The sequence below is a fragment of the Diadema setosum genome, chromosome 1 (genome assembly GCF_964275005.1).
Source record: "Diadema setosum chromosome 1, eeDiaSeto1, whole genome shotgun sequence".
NCBI classification, from domain to species: domain Eukaryota; kingdom Metazoa; phylum Echinodermata; class Echinoidea; order Diadematoida; family Diadematidae; genus Diadema; species Diadema setosum.
The window spans coordinates 28,660,975-28,679,245 of record NC_092685.1 but is presented as its reverse complement, the minus strand read 5'-3'; the positions used below and the strand labels follow the sequence as shown (position 1 = coordinate 28,679,245).

The window sequence follows — 18,271 nt, the reverse complement described above, 5'->3', positions numbered from 1 at the left end:
CCCTTTTGTACCAAAAATAACAATTGGATTTTTCGGGGTCCTACTTAGTAAATCAACTGGATATCTGTGGTATTTGTTCCCCCTCAATGATAAAGAAGTTTCAAGTTTTGTTATTCTGAGGAGAGGTCTGAATTCCCTTCCTCGAAAATATACCAGATTATTATGTAAGGAATCTAATTTTCATGGTTGCAAAAGGGACACACAAACTTTATCATAGTCCCTCATGAGTATGCAGTAATATGGCAATGTCATGAATATTCATGACAATGTCATGAATATTCATGGCTCATGTGACGTGACACAACTTGTTACGATGCCATTAGAGCACTCATTCATAGACATAATGGTATACCAGGAGTTTAGTCAAGCAGGGGTGAATCAATGGAGACAGGGTATAAAGTCAAACATTTGGGAATAGTTTCTTGTTAGCTATTTGCAATATCCCAGAAAGCACTTCATCATCCGGTGGGTAATGATTCTAAACAGCCTCCAAAGACATTCTTTGCTGTCCTCTGTAAAATTGGAAATGTTCGCATGTTTAATTTTTCATGCTTGATCGGATAGGTGAATTCGACATGTTTCTAAGTCAGTGGAATCAAAATATGAACTAGCATTACTTATATGAAGCAAACATTTTTGCATGCTTTTATGTGCACACTAGTTGCATGTTGCACGAAATGCGTGGAAATTTCCAGTTTTAAAGAATTTCGGCTGTAGTGTCACTGGCCCATGGACTGACAATTCTTTCATATGGAATCCTGACTGATTTGTCTGTCCATTGTAGGAGCACACACTCAATGCCCTCATTCCGGCCGAAGACCTGGAGTCCAATGAGGTCATCCTGGCCCGCTTTGACCGCCTGGAGAAGGAAGTGGAGGTCAACGCCTCCAAGGTGGCAGTGGTCAACCAGCTGGCCAGGCAGCTCTTGGCTGTGGAGCACCCGAATTCGACGGAGATCACCACCAAGCAGAATCACCTCAACTCCAGGTGAGATTTTGGACAGGGGCACTTTGTCATGCTATCATTATTTTGATGCAGAAATGCAGCGATTAAGGATGTTTTGCATATGTGTCCCTACACCACAAAACAAACAAAAAGTCGCCAGACATGAAATTTTAGTTAAGAGCATATTCTAAAAGAACAGACTTTAAGCTTTAAATGATGTATAACTCAAATCAAACGGATTCTCCTAACCTATTTAAATGTTGGAAAGAAGGCACGCACTCTGGAAAAGTGTGAACTGAAAAAAGAGGCTCTGAAGTACAATGTCTATTCAAGCGCTTAATCTTTACCAAGCCATGCTGACTGTGTGATGAATGGGACAAAAAACAGGATGTAAGCCACTGGAGTAACAACAATGAAGGGATTATCAGATTAAACTGAAATTGAGCATACTTTATTAACACATTCTGTCCTTAATTAATGCCAACTTTCAAAACAGTAGCGTCATCCTTTCAAAAGTTATAAGAGTTGAAAGTGAAGAGTGTGGACAAGGTTTTTAAGAAATGAAAAGGGGACTCTAAAGACACACCTAATCACACTATTCTGCCAAAGAATGTTCGAGATAGACTGCTAAAAAACACACTTTCCTGCCCGGTTTATGATCCCAAATTGTAGCATATTGTAGAAGAAGACTTGCTCTTTCAGAAAATATGAAAAAGTCAAGATCAGCTCGGATGACCTATTTCACCTATTTTCAGTCCTCACACAAAATCAGTGTGCGTGACTTTTTGTTCGTTTTGTGATGCACGGTCACATATCATATTATTTGGGAAAAGCAATTCAGCTTGGATAGAAATTAAACTGTTGTGATAATGAAGCTAACCTCTTATAGAGTTACTCATGTCCAGCTACACGATTATCATTGCCAGGTACAGTTTGTAGATGTAGAACACACGGGAGTTGTGAGAGACGTTCTTGAACTTTTCTGTCTTTTTTTCATACATTGCCCTTTGTTTCTACTTCTGTGTGCTATATTGAGCAGAATGAAGTACTTGGAAGAAGAAGAAAAAGGGGAAATGTTTCTATCCTTTCAACCATTAGTATAGGTGTACCCACTTTTCTGTATGTAGTCTTCTTTCTATGTGTATATGAATCTGTCTCTCTATGTCCTCTTGTAGCTCTTGTAGCATGATATATTCGCATATGTGACAGTGTAAGTTAACTCCATTCCGCTCTTCGTCCCTCTGAATCCCGCCAGATGGGCCGACCTGCGCGCCCTGCTGGAGGAGAAGCGGGACGCCGTCATGGCGGTCACCGAGGTGCAGACCTACCACATCGAGTGCCAGGAGACCACCCAGTGGATCCGGGACAAGGCACGGCTGGTGCAAGCCACCGAGGAGCTGGGCAACGACCTGGGTGGCATCATGGTGCTGCAGCGCCGACTCAAGGGCATGGAGAGCGACCTCGCTGCCATCGAGGCCAAGGTACGTCATTAGAAGGAAAAAAAGAGGCAGCCATGCATACTGTAAAAGCTGCAACATTCACCGTGTGAAACTTTTGCGTATTGGAGCCAGTGGTTTTTTCATGGCATGAAAACTTTTGAGAATAGCCACTGGCATTCAATGCATTGTGCAGACAAACACTTACGTGTGCATTTCACTTTCGCAAATGTTAGCTCCTTGCAAAATTCATGAATGTTTCGAAAAATTCCCGTGTAAAACCATGTATGTTAGGTTGTCTTGTGGGAGTCTTGTGGGAGTATTTTTGGTTTAGGGTAATGAAGAATCAGCTGTTGGGCTTAGAAAGGGATCAATATTCATGACTGTACATGCTCAGACGCTGCACCTTTATGTTAATTTATTCTTTTCCCCATGAATCTAATATTCTTGTGAGGTTGCATACATTTCTTCTTTAATTGACTGTGAATGAGATGAATACCCATGTAAGAAGCTCCTCTCCTTACTCCGTACCATGAGCAGCAAAATGCCTTATTCAATGCTTATTTTGTTTTGATTTACTTCAGTAGTTATATGCGCAATACAAGTCTTCATGCCTACTGTTGCTTTGTGTATTTGTCTTGTAGCTTGAGGCCCTTGACAAGGAGGCTGAGAAGCTCTCCCAGGAACACCCCGAGGATGCCGAAGTCATCAAGAAGCGCTACCAGGAGATCATGGAAGTCTGGCTGGAACTCAAGGAGCTGGTACGATAAACATGACATCCCCCGTCCTCAAGGAATTATGTTTTCATCACATTGAACATTGTAAACATTGTCTGTATTTTGTAGGATGCATTATAATGATAAGGTGACGTAAATCACAGCAGAAATACTGACTAGATATAAAGAGAGAATGCAAAATTATTTCTGCATGGAAAAGTCTAAATTCATCCTCTAAAACTGGCTGTCGCATTAGCGAAAGGGAGATGATGTAAGATACTCACTGAAGAGCTCTTTCATTTTTAAAGGAAAATGAAAGCTGCTGTGAAATCAGCAATCTTTCAGCAAATTTAGCCTCGAAAGTATCCTTCTCTTGTCTCATGTAATTTCATTAGTGGAAAATTGAGCAGAGAAAATGGGATTCCATCGGGATTCGAACCCGAGACCTCCGGATTGCTAGCCCGGTGCTCTACCGACTGAGCTATAGAAAGCCCTAGTTCAGTGTTTGTCCCAGAAACCCTAAATTCTCAATGCTCAAATGGTCAGAAGCCATAGCAGTGTGTTTGTGTGTGACACACACGTACGCACTAGAACCTGGCATAAACCCAGAGGATAAATAATATTCATTTGTGGTCAGTTTTTCTGTTTTCGTTTGTTACATAATTTGATTGTTATATGTTTGATGTGAAATTTAGTTTACTACTTGATCTTATGCCTCATTCAAGTCATCACAATTTTGATGGTAGAGTACTTTAAGAAATTGCAAAATCATAGAAAGTAGATTTGTCAAGCCAAATCCTTTAGTGATTATGTTATGAAGAATTTGAATCAAATCGAATGTTGAAGATTTAATACCTGCACGAATATAATGATTGCTGTTTGTCTGTTATGCCACTCTCCAGCTCAAGTCCCGCGAGGCTGCCCTGAGCGAGGCCGGCGACCTCCACCAGTTCCTGCGCGACCTGGACGACTTCCAGGCGTGGCTGTCGAAGACGATGACCACCGTGGCCTCAGAGGAGACCCCCGAGTCCCTGGCAGAGGCCGAAAAGTTCCTGAACCGACACGCCGCCATCAAGGACGAGATCGACGGCTACGAGGAGAAGTACGCCAAGATGAAGGAGAATGGCGAGCGCATCACCGAGGGACAGACCGACACCCAGTACATGTTCCTCAAGCAGGTAAGATGGGGTCAATCTTTCCTGGAATGTTTCTCATTAAAAAACATAGCCATGCTATGCAACTCAGAGGTTAAAGGGATCGTATAGTTTTGGTTGAGACCTGATTTCAGGTTCCTAACATTTTTGATGAGATAATGAGAAACCTCTTATGAAATATGAAAGAGCATGTAATTCTATGAGGAATTCAACGTTTATTTGATGAAAATTTGTTTTCAAATGGCTGAGATATCCAAAAAAGAGCTATTCTAATAAAGTGTGGAACCCACACTTTATTACGATCGCTTTGTTTTACTTTGTTTTTGGATGTTTCAGTCATTTTAAACCCGATTTTCATCAAATAAACTTTGAATTCCTCTTAAAATGGTATGCTCTGTATTATATCATAAGTGTTTTCTTGGTATCTCGCAAAAAGCTAAAAGCCCAATTCTCATCTCCACCAATACTATACCATGGAGCAATTTGATTTTTTTTCAAGGCAGGACAATTTTTTTTTTCTTTTTTTTTAAAGGAGAATTAATTTTTCATTCAGTATTTACTGATGTTCACATTCCTTCTTTTATCGATTTAATTATAATAATGTGGTACTGATGTCCTATTCATAAATTATTGATGGTCAAGAAAATCCTGTATGTACAGTAGTAATAAGCTGACATTGATATGGTGATTGCTATATTTGACATGTCTGAGACAACTTCCAAGAATGAATCAAATTTTGGATGTATGAAACAAGTCATAAACCACATATACATAACATGTCTACTACCACAACTTGAAAATGCAAACTTGAAAAGTGTCTATATGGGATCCAAGCTGTACAAGTACTAGTGCTGCAGTTTCAAGGTAGTTTGAAAGGAGGAAGCCAAAGTGATTGATAATGTTCAGAGGTACGTTAGGGATGGCAGTTGCATCACAGAGCATGCAGGCATGTCATGTTGGCCATCTATCAGCCAGTCTGTGGCTTATTCAGACCAACCTCAATGATTTCTGACCAATTTTTCTTTTTTTTTTTTCACCCCCAGCGCCTGCAGGCACTCAATGATGGCTGGCTGGAGCTGCACCAGATGTGGGACAACCGCCAGCTGCTCCTCTCCCAGGCACTCAACTACCAGATGTTCCAGCGGGATGCCCGCCAGGCTGACAGCATCCTCAACCAGCAGGAGAACTTCCTCGCCAAAGTGGAGCAACCGGTGAGTGTTGAGCCCAACCTCCATCGCATCTCGTCGTTGAGGGGGCGGGGAGGGGGAGGGGAGAGGAAGGGGATCCCAGCCCATCTCAGAAAGTTGTTTTTGCAAATCACATTTGGAAGTTGCACTGATTCGCAGCAACCAGGACAGCACCTCATGAACACACAGTGGATTGGTTAAAGCATCATAGCTATTGCCATGGTAACTGCAATGATTGCAAACTGCGGGATTATTGTAAAATACTTTGGTGGAACATGTCAGAAAGTTTTTACTTCAAGCGCTTCAAAGGAAATAAAAGCATTGTCTGTCGGCCAATATCTGTCCAGCAACAGACCATAGGCATGTTATATCTTGCCTGTCGTACATTGACAGTTGTGGTTTAAGATCGTTACGGGTATACCCCTTCTGGCACAGTACTGGCCTCAATAAACAGTTAGATTTTCAGTATCATGCAATTATATCTCTCTGACACTGGGGCACTACGCACGTATGCAATATTGAGTGCATGGGTAAAGCTGTTGTGATCATTCTTTATTTGTCAGGGGTTGTTATGTGAAAGCACCATGAACATTTCTCTTGTAAAGGAATCACTTGGACCAAGAAAAGAATACTAACTCATGCAAAAGTGATGTTGCACACTTTGATTTTAATTTGACCTTAGAGCAGGAAAAAAAGAGAGAGAGAGAGAGAAAGAGAGAGAAAATGGTCAAAAATTGTTGTGTAAAGTGTGTGGGCTATATATTCTTCAGTTCTTCCTCTAATAGTGGAAACTTATCGAGCCCACATTGTTTTGTTTTGCCTGCCTTTTCTATAGAACTCCCTTGAGGCCTGTGATGAAGCTATCAAGAAGTACGAGCACTTCATCGAACAGATGGCAACCAACGATGACAAGATCAACACCGTACTGTCCTTCGCCAACCGTCTGTGTGACGAAAACCACTACGCCGCGGACAAGATCAGCAAGAAGGCAGAGAACATCGACGAGAGGTGAGTTTTGATTGCCACGCATCAATCTGACCGGCCATCAGTCCAGCTGATTTCTTAATGCACACATCATAGGCTCTCAGATGTCAGTCATGTCTTATAGCCACGCTTCTGAAGTAGCAATTACCTGTTTCAAACTCAGGGTACCACGGCCTGAAGTATTATCGACGTTATGGCGCCTACTTTAGCATGTTATCAACTTACAAGGGAAGAAAGTGACCCACTACAGGGTATCTCTCACAAAAGAGGTCATACTCTTTTTGATTGGTATAACATTCTATGTACCAAGGCATGGATGTTGGGTGTTACCAAACCATCTCGCCACACTCATATCTCCAGGCTATGAGTTTGGCAATGATGAATGGTAGGTTAGAATCTGGGTAATAAAGTAAAAGGTATGAGCTCATTTTGGCATACCTAGGCATGAAGCATCAGCATCTAACAGGACTCGTAGAGACTAACAGTTGTTCTCAAGAAGAAGACAAGAGTTCAGATTTCTGTATTTCAAATTGATATGGCAAGAAACACATTCTCATCCCAAATTTGTCACAAACTGCCTATCAAATTTTGATTGATGATACCAAGTCAAATTGTTCCTATCATTTACCCTTTAATCGGTATTGAAGATGCCTATTGAGTTTCAGACACCATCCATGACCGTCTTTCTAATCTGCTCCCCTTAATCCTTCCTTCTCCTTCACCCTGCCCCCTCTCGGTGGCTTGCCCCATCGACATCCCCTGTGATAAGATCTCGTTTTATTCATGTATGTGTATTTAACCTTTTCTTTGATATTAATACTTGTTTTGTAACCACTGTTGTCTTTTTTTTCTTTAACAATGTAACTCTTTGTGCAATTCAATCTTATGATTGTGAGATATGAACATCTCTATAAAATACCATTTATATATCTCTCAAAAAACCTCCTCCCAGGCGAAATGCCAACTGGCATGCATGTATGTGTATTTTACTCTTTCTTTGATATCAATACTTGTTTTGTAACCACTGTTGTCTTTTTTTTTTTAACAATGTAACTCTTTGTGCAATTCAATCTTATGATTGTGAGATATGAACATCTCTATAAAATACCATGTATATATCTCTCAAAAAACCTCCTCCCAGGCGAAATGCCAACTGGCATGCATGTATGTGTATTTTACTCTTTCTTTGATATCAATACTTGTTTTGCAACCACTTCTGTCTTTTTTTTTCTTAATTTACGACGTAATTCTTTGTGCAATTCAATCTTATGATTTGCGAGATATGAATATCTCAATAAAATACCATTTATCTGTCTCTCAAAAAAACCCTCCTCCCAGGCGAAAGGCCAACCGGCAAGCGGCAGAAGCCATGCTGGAGAAGCTGAGGGACAACCGGCTGCTGCAGTCCTACCTGCAGGAGGCAGAGGAGCTCGGTCTCTGGATAGTGGAGAAGATGGTAGTGGCCCAGGAGGAGACCTACGACGGTGCCCGCAGCCTCCACTCCAAGTGGCAGAAGCACCAGGCCTTCGAGGCCGAGCTGGCCGCCAACAAGGAGCGTCTGGACAAGCTCAAAGAGGTGGGTACCCAATGTGTCTTCTCCTCTCCCTGCAAAGGAGATTGATTGTAACTTTAAGAAAGAAATAACCTTCTTAGTTTAGATCAAAATTTGCTCAAATTTTTCTGCTTCTATTCAAACAAGCAACTTTTCAGGGTGGACTTCACCTCTAGTGTCTTATTGCCGTAGGAAAGCCATGAATAACATTTTTTGTTTGTTTGTTTATCCCGTTTAATCTGACAAATGCAGCATGGAGATGAACTCATCAAGGAGAAGCCAGAGACGGAGGAGGAGGTGAAGGCCAAGATCGTCGACCTGGAGCAGCAGTGGAACGAGCTTGAGAACACGACCAAGGAGAAGGGCAAGACCCTGTTTGAGGCCAACAGCCAGGCGCTATTCTCACAGGCCTGCGACGACATGGAGCAGAAGATCATCGACCTTGAGACGGAGCTGTGCCACGCGGACGCCGCCGGCGACCTCGTCACAGTCAACAACCTACTCAAGAAGCAACAGGTGCGCAGGAGTTCCCCCGATGACTTCCCCCATTTTTGAATTTTTAGTCAAATTCCTCTTTGGCTTCACAAGATGATTAATTAACAAGCAAGCTGACACTGACATAATTGCAGAAATTGCTCCGGCTTTCTGCAGGAGTATGCTATACTTTTGTTACCATACTCGACTTATAAAGATATGGAGGATGTGATTGATGCTAGATATTTTTATCCAAGAAGCGCTAATTTTGTTTTGTGTTTTCGTCCATTAGATGTGAATTCATGCATCAACCTTCATGATGTGTGCAAATGCCATCAATAAATCTGCTTGTGTGAGGTAAAGTTATGAAACAAAAGGACTCCCGAAATCTTTAAAATTACTTCTGTCTATAATTGTAGAGATAAATGGCAGCTTATTCAAAGTAATATATTCCGGCATCGAGTAGTTTTTATTGCAACTAATCAAGAAATTGCCCTTCATCAGTGTTTTAGTAGTAGCCATGATAATTTTTTGTTTTCATGGCTACTACAGAAATACTGAATAATCAGGACTAATTTACGTCGAAGGGCAGTTTGTCAATCACTTCCAAATATTGCAGCTTGTATCTTGATAATCACAAAGATGCATCTTGGTACATGTATTGTTAGGAAATATTTTTAGCGATAGAGGCGGACATATTGACACTCATGATTTTCCGCCCCCACCCTGCCCGTCTCCCCCGATTCCCATCTCCAGGTGTACGAGCAGTTCCTGGTCATCAAGCAGGAGGAGGTGGAGCAGCTACAGTGCCAGGTGGCCACCCTGGAGAATGCCGAGCACATCGAGAAGGTCACCGCCAAGAAAGAGAACATCGCCGCGCGCTTCTCCAACCTCTCCGACCCACTCAAGAAGAGGCGTGAAGAGCTCGAGGCGCAACAGCAGGGCTACCAGGTCTTGCGCGATCTCGACGACGAGAAGGTGAGTCGCACTAAGATGTTTGTCGCCCTCGTGTGGTGATATTTATGGGGGGTGTGAGGGAGAGATGATACTAGAAACTGACGAAGTGGTGATTTTAAGACTGTAAGACAAATTTTTCTCCAGAGATAAACAAATGAAAATTTGTGGATTAATTGAGATTGATCTTAAGAATAAGTATTGGTCTTAAGAATGAAGGATTTTTTTTTTCAAAGTCAAGAGTCTGTTTGATGTGATGACTGAACAGTATGCCAGAACTTTTCCATCACAACAAGGTACAATGGCCTCATTTCTGCATAAATATCCCCCTCCCCCACCATGTTCTCCTGTAGAAACTAAGAGAACACGACCAGTCTTTGTTCGTCATCCATTTGTGTTTCGCCCCTACAAGCTCACGGACATCCCCCTTCTTCTCCCTTTTCCCTTCTCCCCACCAGATCTGGGTGCAAGAGAAACTGCCGCTCGCCACTTCCCAGGACGTCGGCAACAGCTTGCAGGTGGTGCAGACCCTGCAGAAGAAGACCAACTCGCTCAACGCCGAGGTGGACGGCCACGTCCCGCGCCTCGAGGAAGTCATCGAGCGCGGCAAGGCGATGATCGAGCAGGGCCACCCCCAGTCAGAGTACATCCAGGTCAGCATCACGGAGCTGGAGGAGCACTTGACCATCCTCAAGTCGGCCATCACCGAGCGCAAGGAGAAGCTGGTCGACTCCACCAAGGCACAACAGGTGTGGAATCATTGCTTGCTTGCTTCTTTATTTATTTCTCTTTATCAGCAAACTAGTGCTAATGATTTGTGTTATTACACTAGTTAGTATTTAAACAGCAAATACAATCCACATCATTTGTGTGTGTGTGTGTGTGTCTGTGTCTGTGTCTGTGTGTGTGAGTGATTGTGCCAACATTTATTGATATGCTGTCACGGGTTTGTAAAAAGAAGTAAAAAGATTACTTCGGTGAAGTTTTGATGAAAGTATGTGTGTACTACCCACAGTTTTGATAATTCAGTTCCACATGTAAATTAATTGTTGCAAGCAAGGGGTATGAAAAAAAAATTGTGAATATGCATTGTACATTATTTGTCAAATTATTCCTTGTAGTTTCAGGCTGTGACCATCTTCCGCAAAGTTTCTTTTGTTCATTACTCGGGCACGTGTCCCCTTCATGTGTCCCAGATATGTGGAGACTTAGGTGAACTATCCAATGACTGCTTCAAATTGCTGTCAGACAGTGTTATTTTACCACCATTCTGTCATTCAAACTCTTGTGGGGCATTATGATATGTGACCCTCACCACCACTTTGTTCCCCTCCGACCTTCCCCCTCCGCCCTCCCATCCCCCCGACAGTACTACTTCAATGCTGCCGAGGCCGAGGCGTGGATGAGCGAGCAGGAGCTGTACATGATGGGGGAGGAGCGGGCCAAGGACGAGGCCAGCGCCCAGACCATGCTCAAGAAGCACGCCATCCTGGAGAGCGCCGTGGAGGACTACGCCGAGACCATCAACGAGCTGTCCCACGAGGCCAAGCAGCTCATCGACGAACAGCACCCGCAGAGGTATTGTGGCTTCTAAATATTTGCACGACTCTGTGTGTGTCACGTTCACATGCCTTACGGCTAGCCAACTTCGCATATTGTGGTGGTTGTTTTTTTATGGAAAGACAGAAAAAAATGAATGGGGCCATATTGAAAAAATGATTTGCAACCAGGCGATGCTGAGATCAAAATCAAGCAATATCGTGGGCCGATCAAACTTCGCATATTTTGCTCAAATGTACAATGGGGCACAAACCAGTCAATGTGCAGAAAATAATTGTTTTTTTCATCGACTCCACTGAAGTTCTAGAAGAGAACAAATTGACTAACCCCTCTCTAGCTGAAAAAGAAAAAACACTTTCCTGACTTTGAGGAGTTTGTGGAGCCTGGGCCCTCTCATGGACCTCTTTGACACATTTCACTTTTAGTTAAAATTTTCACCCTGTCTTCAGGATATTTATGAACTTTAGTTGCTGCAATATCCTTCTTAGGAACTATGTAAGAAATTAAGTACAACTACTTTAATCATGCATTGCCAATCACACATGATTTTCATGATAATCGACTAATTGATTTGAAATGTCTGCATTATGCTGGCATTTGTCAGTAAAAGAAGGTAGTTGACATTGTGTATCATACACATTTCATGATAGGTCATTGAGCATTTTCATCCCATAGAAGTTGTACTTGATTAATACTAGATAGTACATATAGGAATTCTTACAACACTGTCAAGAGTTTGTATAGGATGGATGCACCATTTTTTAGGTGTAGAAAGGCAGTATTTATACTATATGAATTCTACAAAAGATTAATATCCATATATTTTGTGTAACAGATGACAGAAATGTGTTTGTATCAAAGTGCTCGTTGTGTCATTAGTAAGTTTGGTTGAGATCACTAAAATGAGTCTAAATACTATCCATCGATCGCAGCGACCAAATCGCAATCCGTCAGTCGCAGATCGACAAGCTGTATGCCGGCCTGAAAGACCTGGCTGAGGAGAGGAGAGCCCGTCTGACAGAGACCACAAAACTCTTCGAGCTCAACCAAGAGGTCGACGACATCGAGCAATGGATAGCCGAGAGGGAGGTCGTAGCGGGCTCCCACGAACTCGGCCAGGACCTGGAGCATGTCACAGTAAGATGCTTAAAATTTGTACCGTCAGACTTGACTTTGCTGTCATTTTAGACGTCATCTTTTCAGCATTAGAGCCCAAGAGTTTTGCATTTGGGGCACTTAGTAAATCTGATGTGTAGTGATACAGAAGCTGATGATATTGATTATGCTGGTGAAACCTAGTGAAATCAGCTCCTGTGTCCTTTCCAATTATATCTTGTCTGAAGCTCTTGGAAGTATATATGCAGGAAATCCTTGGTCTAGACATGTAGAAATAAAGGCACACTTGTTTGGCTCTTGTTTGTTAGTTTCTTTGCTCCTGTTTGAAGCATGCAATTCCTTTATTTTCAAATCAGGCCATATATTAAACAATTTATTGTTGAATATCATTACAGATGCTGCAGCAACGATTTGCCGAATTTGCCCGCGACACACACAACATTGGCACAGAGAAGGTGGCTCACACCAACAGGACCTGCGACAAGCTCATCGAGGACGGACACGCAGATGCGGCGACCATCGCCGAATGGCGCGACCAAATCAACGAGGCATGGGCCGACCTGCGAGAACTCATCGAGACCAGGACGCAGGTTGGTTTGCATTTGAGACCCTCTCACAATCTGTCCATAATCTTTCCTGACGTTGCAGCCCAAGAGCATCCAGCAGAGTTTTCTGTGCTCCCATGCATACTTACATCTCTACACTGTCAATATTGTAAATTTAAACCATGGTCCTATTCTACTCTGCCAAGTCCTCATTTGCTGAAGCCATGTATGTAATTATCATATTTGAGAAAAATGCACTTTCAAGAGACAGATACTCTACAAGCTGCAAGATACAGTGGATTCTCAGAATATATCTCTTCAATTAGATACATTAAGAGAAAAAAAAATAAACTGAGGTTCTTGCATTCTCTTCAGCTACATTGCCACAGTTGGTGATTTTTACTGCACTGCAAGTTTTAATTTGTTTTGTAGGCTTAGATGAAAGCCTTGTGAGCCCTACAGTAATTTTCACACCATAGTTTTACAACATTCCGCTCTCAAGAGCAATGGAATGATTTTATGTAAACAGAAAAGGTCAGAAAAAATGTGTCATTGTAAAAAAATCATAATTTGCATTTGAATATTCTTTATGCGTGATGACTGATTTTTATTTTTCTCTTGCCTTCCCACCTTGTTTTCTCCAGATGTTGGCTGCCTCATACGAGCTGCACAAGTTCTTCTCCGATGCAAAGGACGTCCTAGAACACATCCAGGTATGGTGGTTGTTACTTTGTGTTGAGTTATTCATTGAATCAACTGTGGCGAATTGACCAACTTCCTTTTGCAAAGATGTTTGAATCCTGGAAAGTATTCAGGTGCTAGACTGTAGATAGCCATCAGAGAACACTGCATTGCGCAGTAACATGAGAGTGAAGTCTTTAAAACTTTTTTTATTGCAAGCTCCCTTCCTATGTCTTTCTCTACTTGGAGTGAGAAGGTCGTAATGACTAAACAAGAACGTAGGTCCTTTCTGTCATCTTTTTGCTTGATTGACACCATTCTACGACAAATGTCAAGCGAGAGGGATACAAAAAAGATGGCATTTCACAGAGGCACTGCCATTTGCCCTCAAAGCTGCACCAGTTCTCGATTAGAGGAGCACGGTCAGTGACGTCTCTGTCGGTCCTTCCTATCAAACAATGTTTCTCTGACTACCCAAATCCCAACTGTCCGTATGATATCAGAAACAATGTTTGTAATACCTCGTAAATGATTGTATGCATGACAAGTTTTGTTTTGTTGTCTGTCATTTGTTTGTTTGTCTGTCTGTTTGTGTCATTGCATCATCATCATCTCACGGCCATTTACCACGCCCCCTTCTTTGTCTGCGTCGTCGATTCGACAGGAGAAGCAGCAAGAGATGTCCGAAGAGCTGGGCAAGGACCAACAGTCGGTGGCCATCCTGCAACGCAAGCACGTCTCCTTCCAGAGCGACCTCAGCGCACTTGGAAGTCAGGTGAGACAGATTGGACGGACTTCCCTTTAAGTTCTCATCTGCCTGAAATGACATTCCTTCCAATCCTCTCCACACTTCGTATGGCAGGAGAGATGGGATATTTTGAATCATAAAAACACAAATTTTGAGTTGTCATCTTGAATCTGTCATGAATCATTGCAGTTTCTTTCCGTCACTGGCTCATAATCAAGTAGCAGATGACAACTGCAGCTGCCATGGCAACTGCTTATGCAACAGATACTCAGCTCTGAGCATCCTTGATGTTATTGCTGTGGTAGCAAGAATCATTTCAAGATAGTGCTGTATTCTTCTGCAGGAGAAATTAGTCCGTTGGTCAGGAGTGATACGGACATTATATTTGCACTGATTGCAGTCTCTGAATTTTTTTATTATGTCACTCTCCATGTTTTAAGAAAAAACAGAGTATATGCCAAAACGTTAAGAACATGCTTGCATTGTCATCCCTCTATAATAAAGACAAGATTTGAATTGATTTGAATTGATACTTGTACAGTCAAGAAGTTCTGTGACTCTCTGGTCACTCACAAGAGGGTAGTCAGGTATTGTGAAACACTTGATCTCTTCTCCACCCCAGGTCAAAGATGTGCAGGATGAAGCGGGCCGCCTGCGAGCTGCCTACGCCGGAGACAAGGCACGCGACATCGACAACCGCGAGAAGGAGGTCGTCGATGCCTGGAACGCCCTCAACGGCTCCATCCAGTTCCGCACGGTGCGACTGGACCAGACCGACGAACTGTTCCGGTTCCTCAACATGGTACGGGCGCTCATGATGTGGATGGACGACATTACGCTGCAGATCACCACCCAGGAGAAGGCCAGGTAAAAAAAAAAAGCATAGATAGGGGGAGCTTTATTTTCAACATTTTGTGATATAGCAATCTAGCCCTATAAACTCCCAACCAACTTTGGATATTGTTTTATCGTCACACTTACTTAGTCAAGAAATACCTTACAGAGGATCAACCCAGTGTTATACCGGTATGCAGGTGATTTCAGCTGGGTTCATTTGTTTTCATGTCCGTCTTGAATGTGGCAGGAATCGCAGCATTATTTTCAGTAGGTTTCAACAAAGTGTGTACACTATACTTGTGAGGCTTTAGCCCATTCCATGTATCAATATATAAGTAACTTGCAATCTGTAATATTGTTTTACTGTTCTGTTAAAGAACCATCAGATTAGCTTTACCATGAAAGCCATATGATCCCTACATATTCATGCATTTGCAAGATTCGATACATAATGGCTTCTACCTCACATGCAGAGCTACCACATTTCCCTGATTCTACAGGAGGCTCCGTGAAACTTATATGGTCTCTTGATGTTTTGACAGAAATGTTATAAAAGTCTTCCTAACTTTGGAGTTATATTTGCCCTGTGGAATGTATCTCAAACACAAATATCTCCCTGATTGCTCTTTAGAACACCCTTTTTTTGTCTCCAGGCATGTGTACGGAAGGAGAAACGAGAGAAGCACACGACAGCAATCATATTCTTCCGTGGTGCCAAGAATTGTCCATTATATGCATATTTTCTGATTTCCCCTCTTCACACCCCTAGGGACGTGTCCGGTGTCGAGCTCCTGATGAACGGCCACCAGAACCTCAAGGCCGAGATCGACACCCGGGACGACAGCTTCACCAACGTCTTCACCATGGGCAAGGACATGCTTGCCAGAGATCACTACGCATCCAAGGAGGTGAGTGTTCCCCTGACAAGGAATCATTCCCTTACGGCATTCTTGTGTTGTGTTGTGTGGTGTGGTGTGGTATGGTGCAGTCATTACCCATGACACGCCCACTTACATTTCTCTTGACCCCCTGATGACCAAATCAAGGCTCTGTCACATGCAATGACAGTTTGTTTTGCAGTTAGTTCTCTGTCTCCACTTGTACAAATGAAATAATTCTGAAAAATCAAAACTGTTCTTTATCAAACTATGAACAAGAGTACCTAAAGAGTACTTAAAGGAAATAGATGTAAGTGTGTGTATGCAGGCAAATACATCATGTCATACCTTAAGGTTCAAGTGGAAGAGACCATCATCATTAAGCAATGTGCTTCAGTGGGATAACGGCCGCTGGGTGAATGGTATTTTGTAATCGTCTCTTCTCAATGCTAATGGAATTTAGAGAAGGTAGTACAGTGAGAGTAGATCAGCATCTCTTTCTCTCCTGTGACTTGACAGTAGTTTTTTGAATGCCATTCTTGAAATCCTTAGCTGTGAAAGATGAACAGAAATGGAATTTAAGATAAGAATATAAAATCGGTTGTTGCCCTCGGCCATTTTTATCTCTTATTTGTTTGTGTGTGTGTGTGTATCTTGATGTGAAAGCATAGTTTTCTTCTAAACATAAACTTGTGATCTGATGCTAGTTTCTAGAATTTTCACATATCCATCAACATTTGTAGATATCTCTTTGAGCCTCCTGAATTTGATTTTGAAAAGAAGTTATCTGGAATGATAGAATAATGAATGATGAACAACAACAAACTCCTATAGGTCCATTCTCCTTTGAAATAGGATCTGAGCATGTCTTTACCCCTCCCCTTTACATCCTTGTCACAGATCCACGCCAAGCTGGTACAGGTTGGTACCAAGAGGCAAGAGATGATTGGTGAATGGGAACACAGATGGGAGTACCTCCAACTCAGTGAGTACCCTCCACCTCGCCTTGATCGTCTCCTATGAACAGTTCCTTATTTTAACTGTTGATGTCACATTTCATATTGTCACTGTTATGTTTCATGCCCAAAATATTGTTCTGTGCAAATATAGTGCACATTTATATTTTTTGTGTCTTTAAATTTCCACAATGTTATGTACATTTTCTCGATATTTGTATTTCATTCAAAATAATTTTGAATCATCACACTGGACAGAAAACATTGATAAATTGGCATACAAAAATATCCCAAGATCCTGTAGATAAGTGTACCTATGTAGGAATAATCCAATTCCATTTCCATTTGCATTTATTTCATTTTCAACAAAGAGTGGCTATATATAAAACATAGCCAAGAAAAGAACTAACAATATAGAAATACATACTGACATTGGTATTTACAGACCATAAGCACATAACCCCACCTTGATGTGACAGAACCCCTGAACAAGTGTACCATTAATTTAGTTATGCCCATTATGTTAGTGTCAGGAATGTACAGACTAAATGACACCTTTTCATGTTTTGTGTGCTCAGACTTGAACTGACCCAACCTGAAACATACAAGTGACATTAGATATATGCTGTAACCTAACCCAGTGAGCTTGTACCATAAAAAGTTCTGTTGAACTCACTGTTTTGCCTTCTTTTTTTCCCATTAGTTCTGGAGGTCTACCAGTTCGCTCGAGATGCTCACGTGGCTGAAGCGTGGCTGATCAGCCAAGAGCCGTACCTCAGGAGCGATGACTATGGAGTAAGTATTCAAACCCTTGCACTTTCTGTATCTCATTTTCTTAGACTACATGAGTATTTTGTAGATCATTGAGCTAGAATTTTGGCACTGATCAGTAATGCAGCACACGTCTGGATTATATAGTTGTAGAATAGGATGTGAGTTCTGTGTGTGTCTGTAGTATTGACAAGACATGTTTTTATTTGGGGGAGGGGGGTGATTGTAGATTCATGCCAAAACTATTCCTTGGATGCATGGAATTATTCATTTTCTAATAGCAGTCTTTGTTATCAAGGCATTTGTGTCAAACAAATCTTTTGAACTTCAACTGCAGTTCTGGCAGTTCTGGTGAAAAATATTTTAGAATTAGAATCATCTTTGACACTCACTTTTTTTTTTTTTAAGTTTTCTTGATACCAACAAATAAGAAAAAATGGGGAAAGTGATTATCAATCTTTTGACACAGGAAGACAAGAAACAGTTATAAATAATATGATGTGAACAAAATGTTCCTAGTCAGAATGCTCGACATTGTTGGAACTAAAGTTGAAGTCTCCATGAATGTGATACTTGGAAATACTAACCACAACCATACTATCTCTCTCTACCCTTCCTTGCTCTCTCAGAACTCACTTGATGAGGTGGAAAAACTGATCAAGAGGCACGAGGCCTTTGAGAAGGCCCTCTACTGCCAAGAAGAGAGATTCACTGCATTGGAGAAACTCACCACGGTAAGTCTAGTCACTCAAGTCTGTCCTGAGAGGTTATGAACTA

General features: G+C 41.9%; 1 protein-coding gene across 1 annotated transcript in view; it reads left to right on the top strand.

The window, feature by feature from the left end:
* Positions 1-18,271, top strand: part of LOC140235264 (spectrin beta chain, non-erythrocytic 1-like) — a 72,820-nt gene that overhangs the window by 47,627 nt on the left and 6,922 nt on the right. Inside the window, exons 16-35 of the mRNA XM_072315300.1 lie at positions 785-987; positions 2,201-2,426; positions 3,026-3,142; positions 4,000-4,275; positions 5,295-5,462; positions 6,274-6,446; positions 7,761-7,998; positions 8,227-8,490; positions 9,205-9,426; positions 9,861-10,151; positions 10,772-10,980; positions 11,895-12,099; positions 12,474-12,668; positions 13,268-13,336; positions 13,969-14,079; positions 14,675-14,919; positions 15,659-15,797; positions 16,668-16,752; positions 17,427-17,518; positions 18,124-18,228. Coding sequence (XP_072171401.1) covers positions 785-987; positions 2,201-2,426; positions 3,026-3,142; positions 4,000-4,275; positions 5,295-5,462; positions 6,274-6,446; positions 7,761-7,998; positions 8,227-8,490; positions 9,205-9,426; positions 9,861-10,151; positions 10,772-10,980; positions 11,895-12,099; positions 12,474-12,668; positions 13,268-13,336; positions 13,969-14,079; positions 14,675-14,919; positions 15,659-15,797; positions 16,668-16,752; positions 17,427-17,518; positions 18,124-18,228 — 3,633 coding nt within the window. The remainder of the gene's footprint in view (positions 1-784; positions 988-2,200; positions 2,427-3,025; positions 3,143-3,999; positions 4,276-5,294; positions 5,463-6,273; positions 6,447-7,760; positions 7,999-8,226; positions 8,491-9,204; positions 9,427-9,860; positions 10,152-10,771; positions 10,981-11,894; positions 12,100-12,473; positions 12,669-13,267; positions 13,337-13,968; positions 14,080-14,674; positions 14,920-15,658; positions 15,798-16,667; positions 16,753-17,426; positions 17,519-18,123; positions 18,229-18,271) is intronic.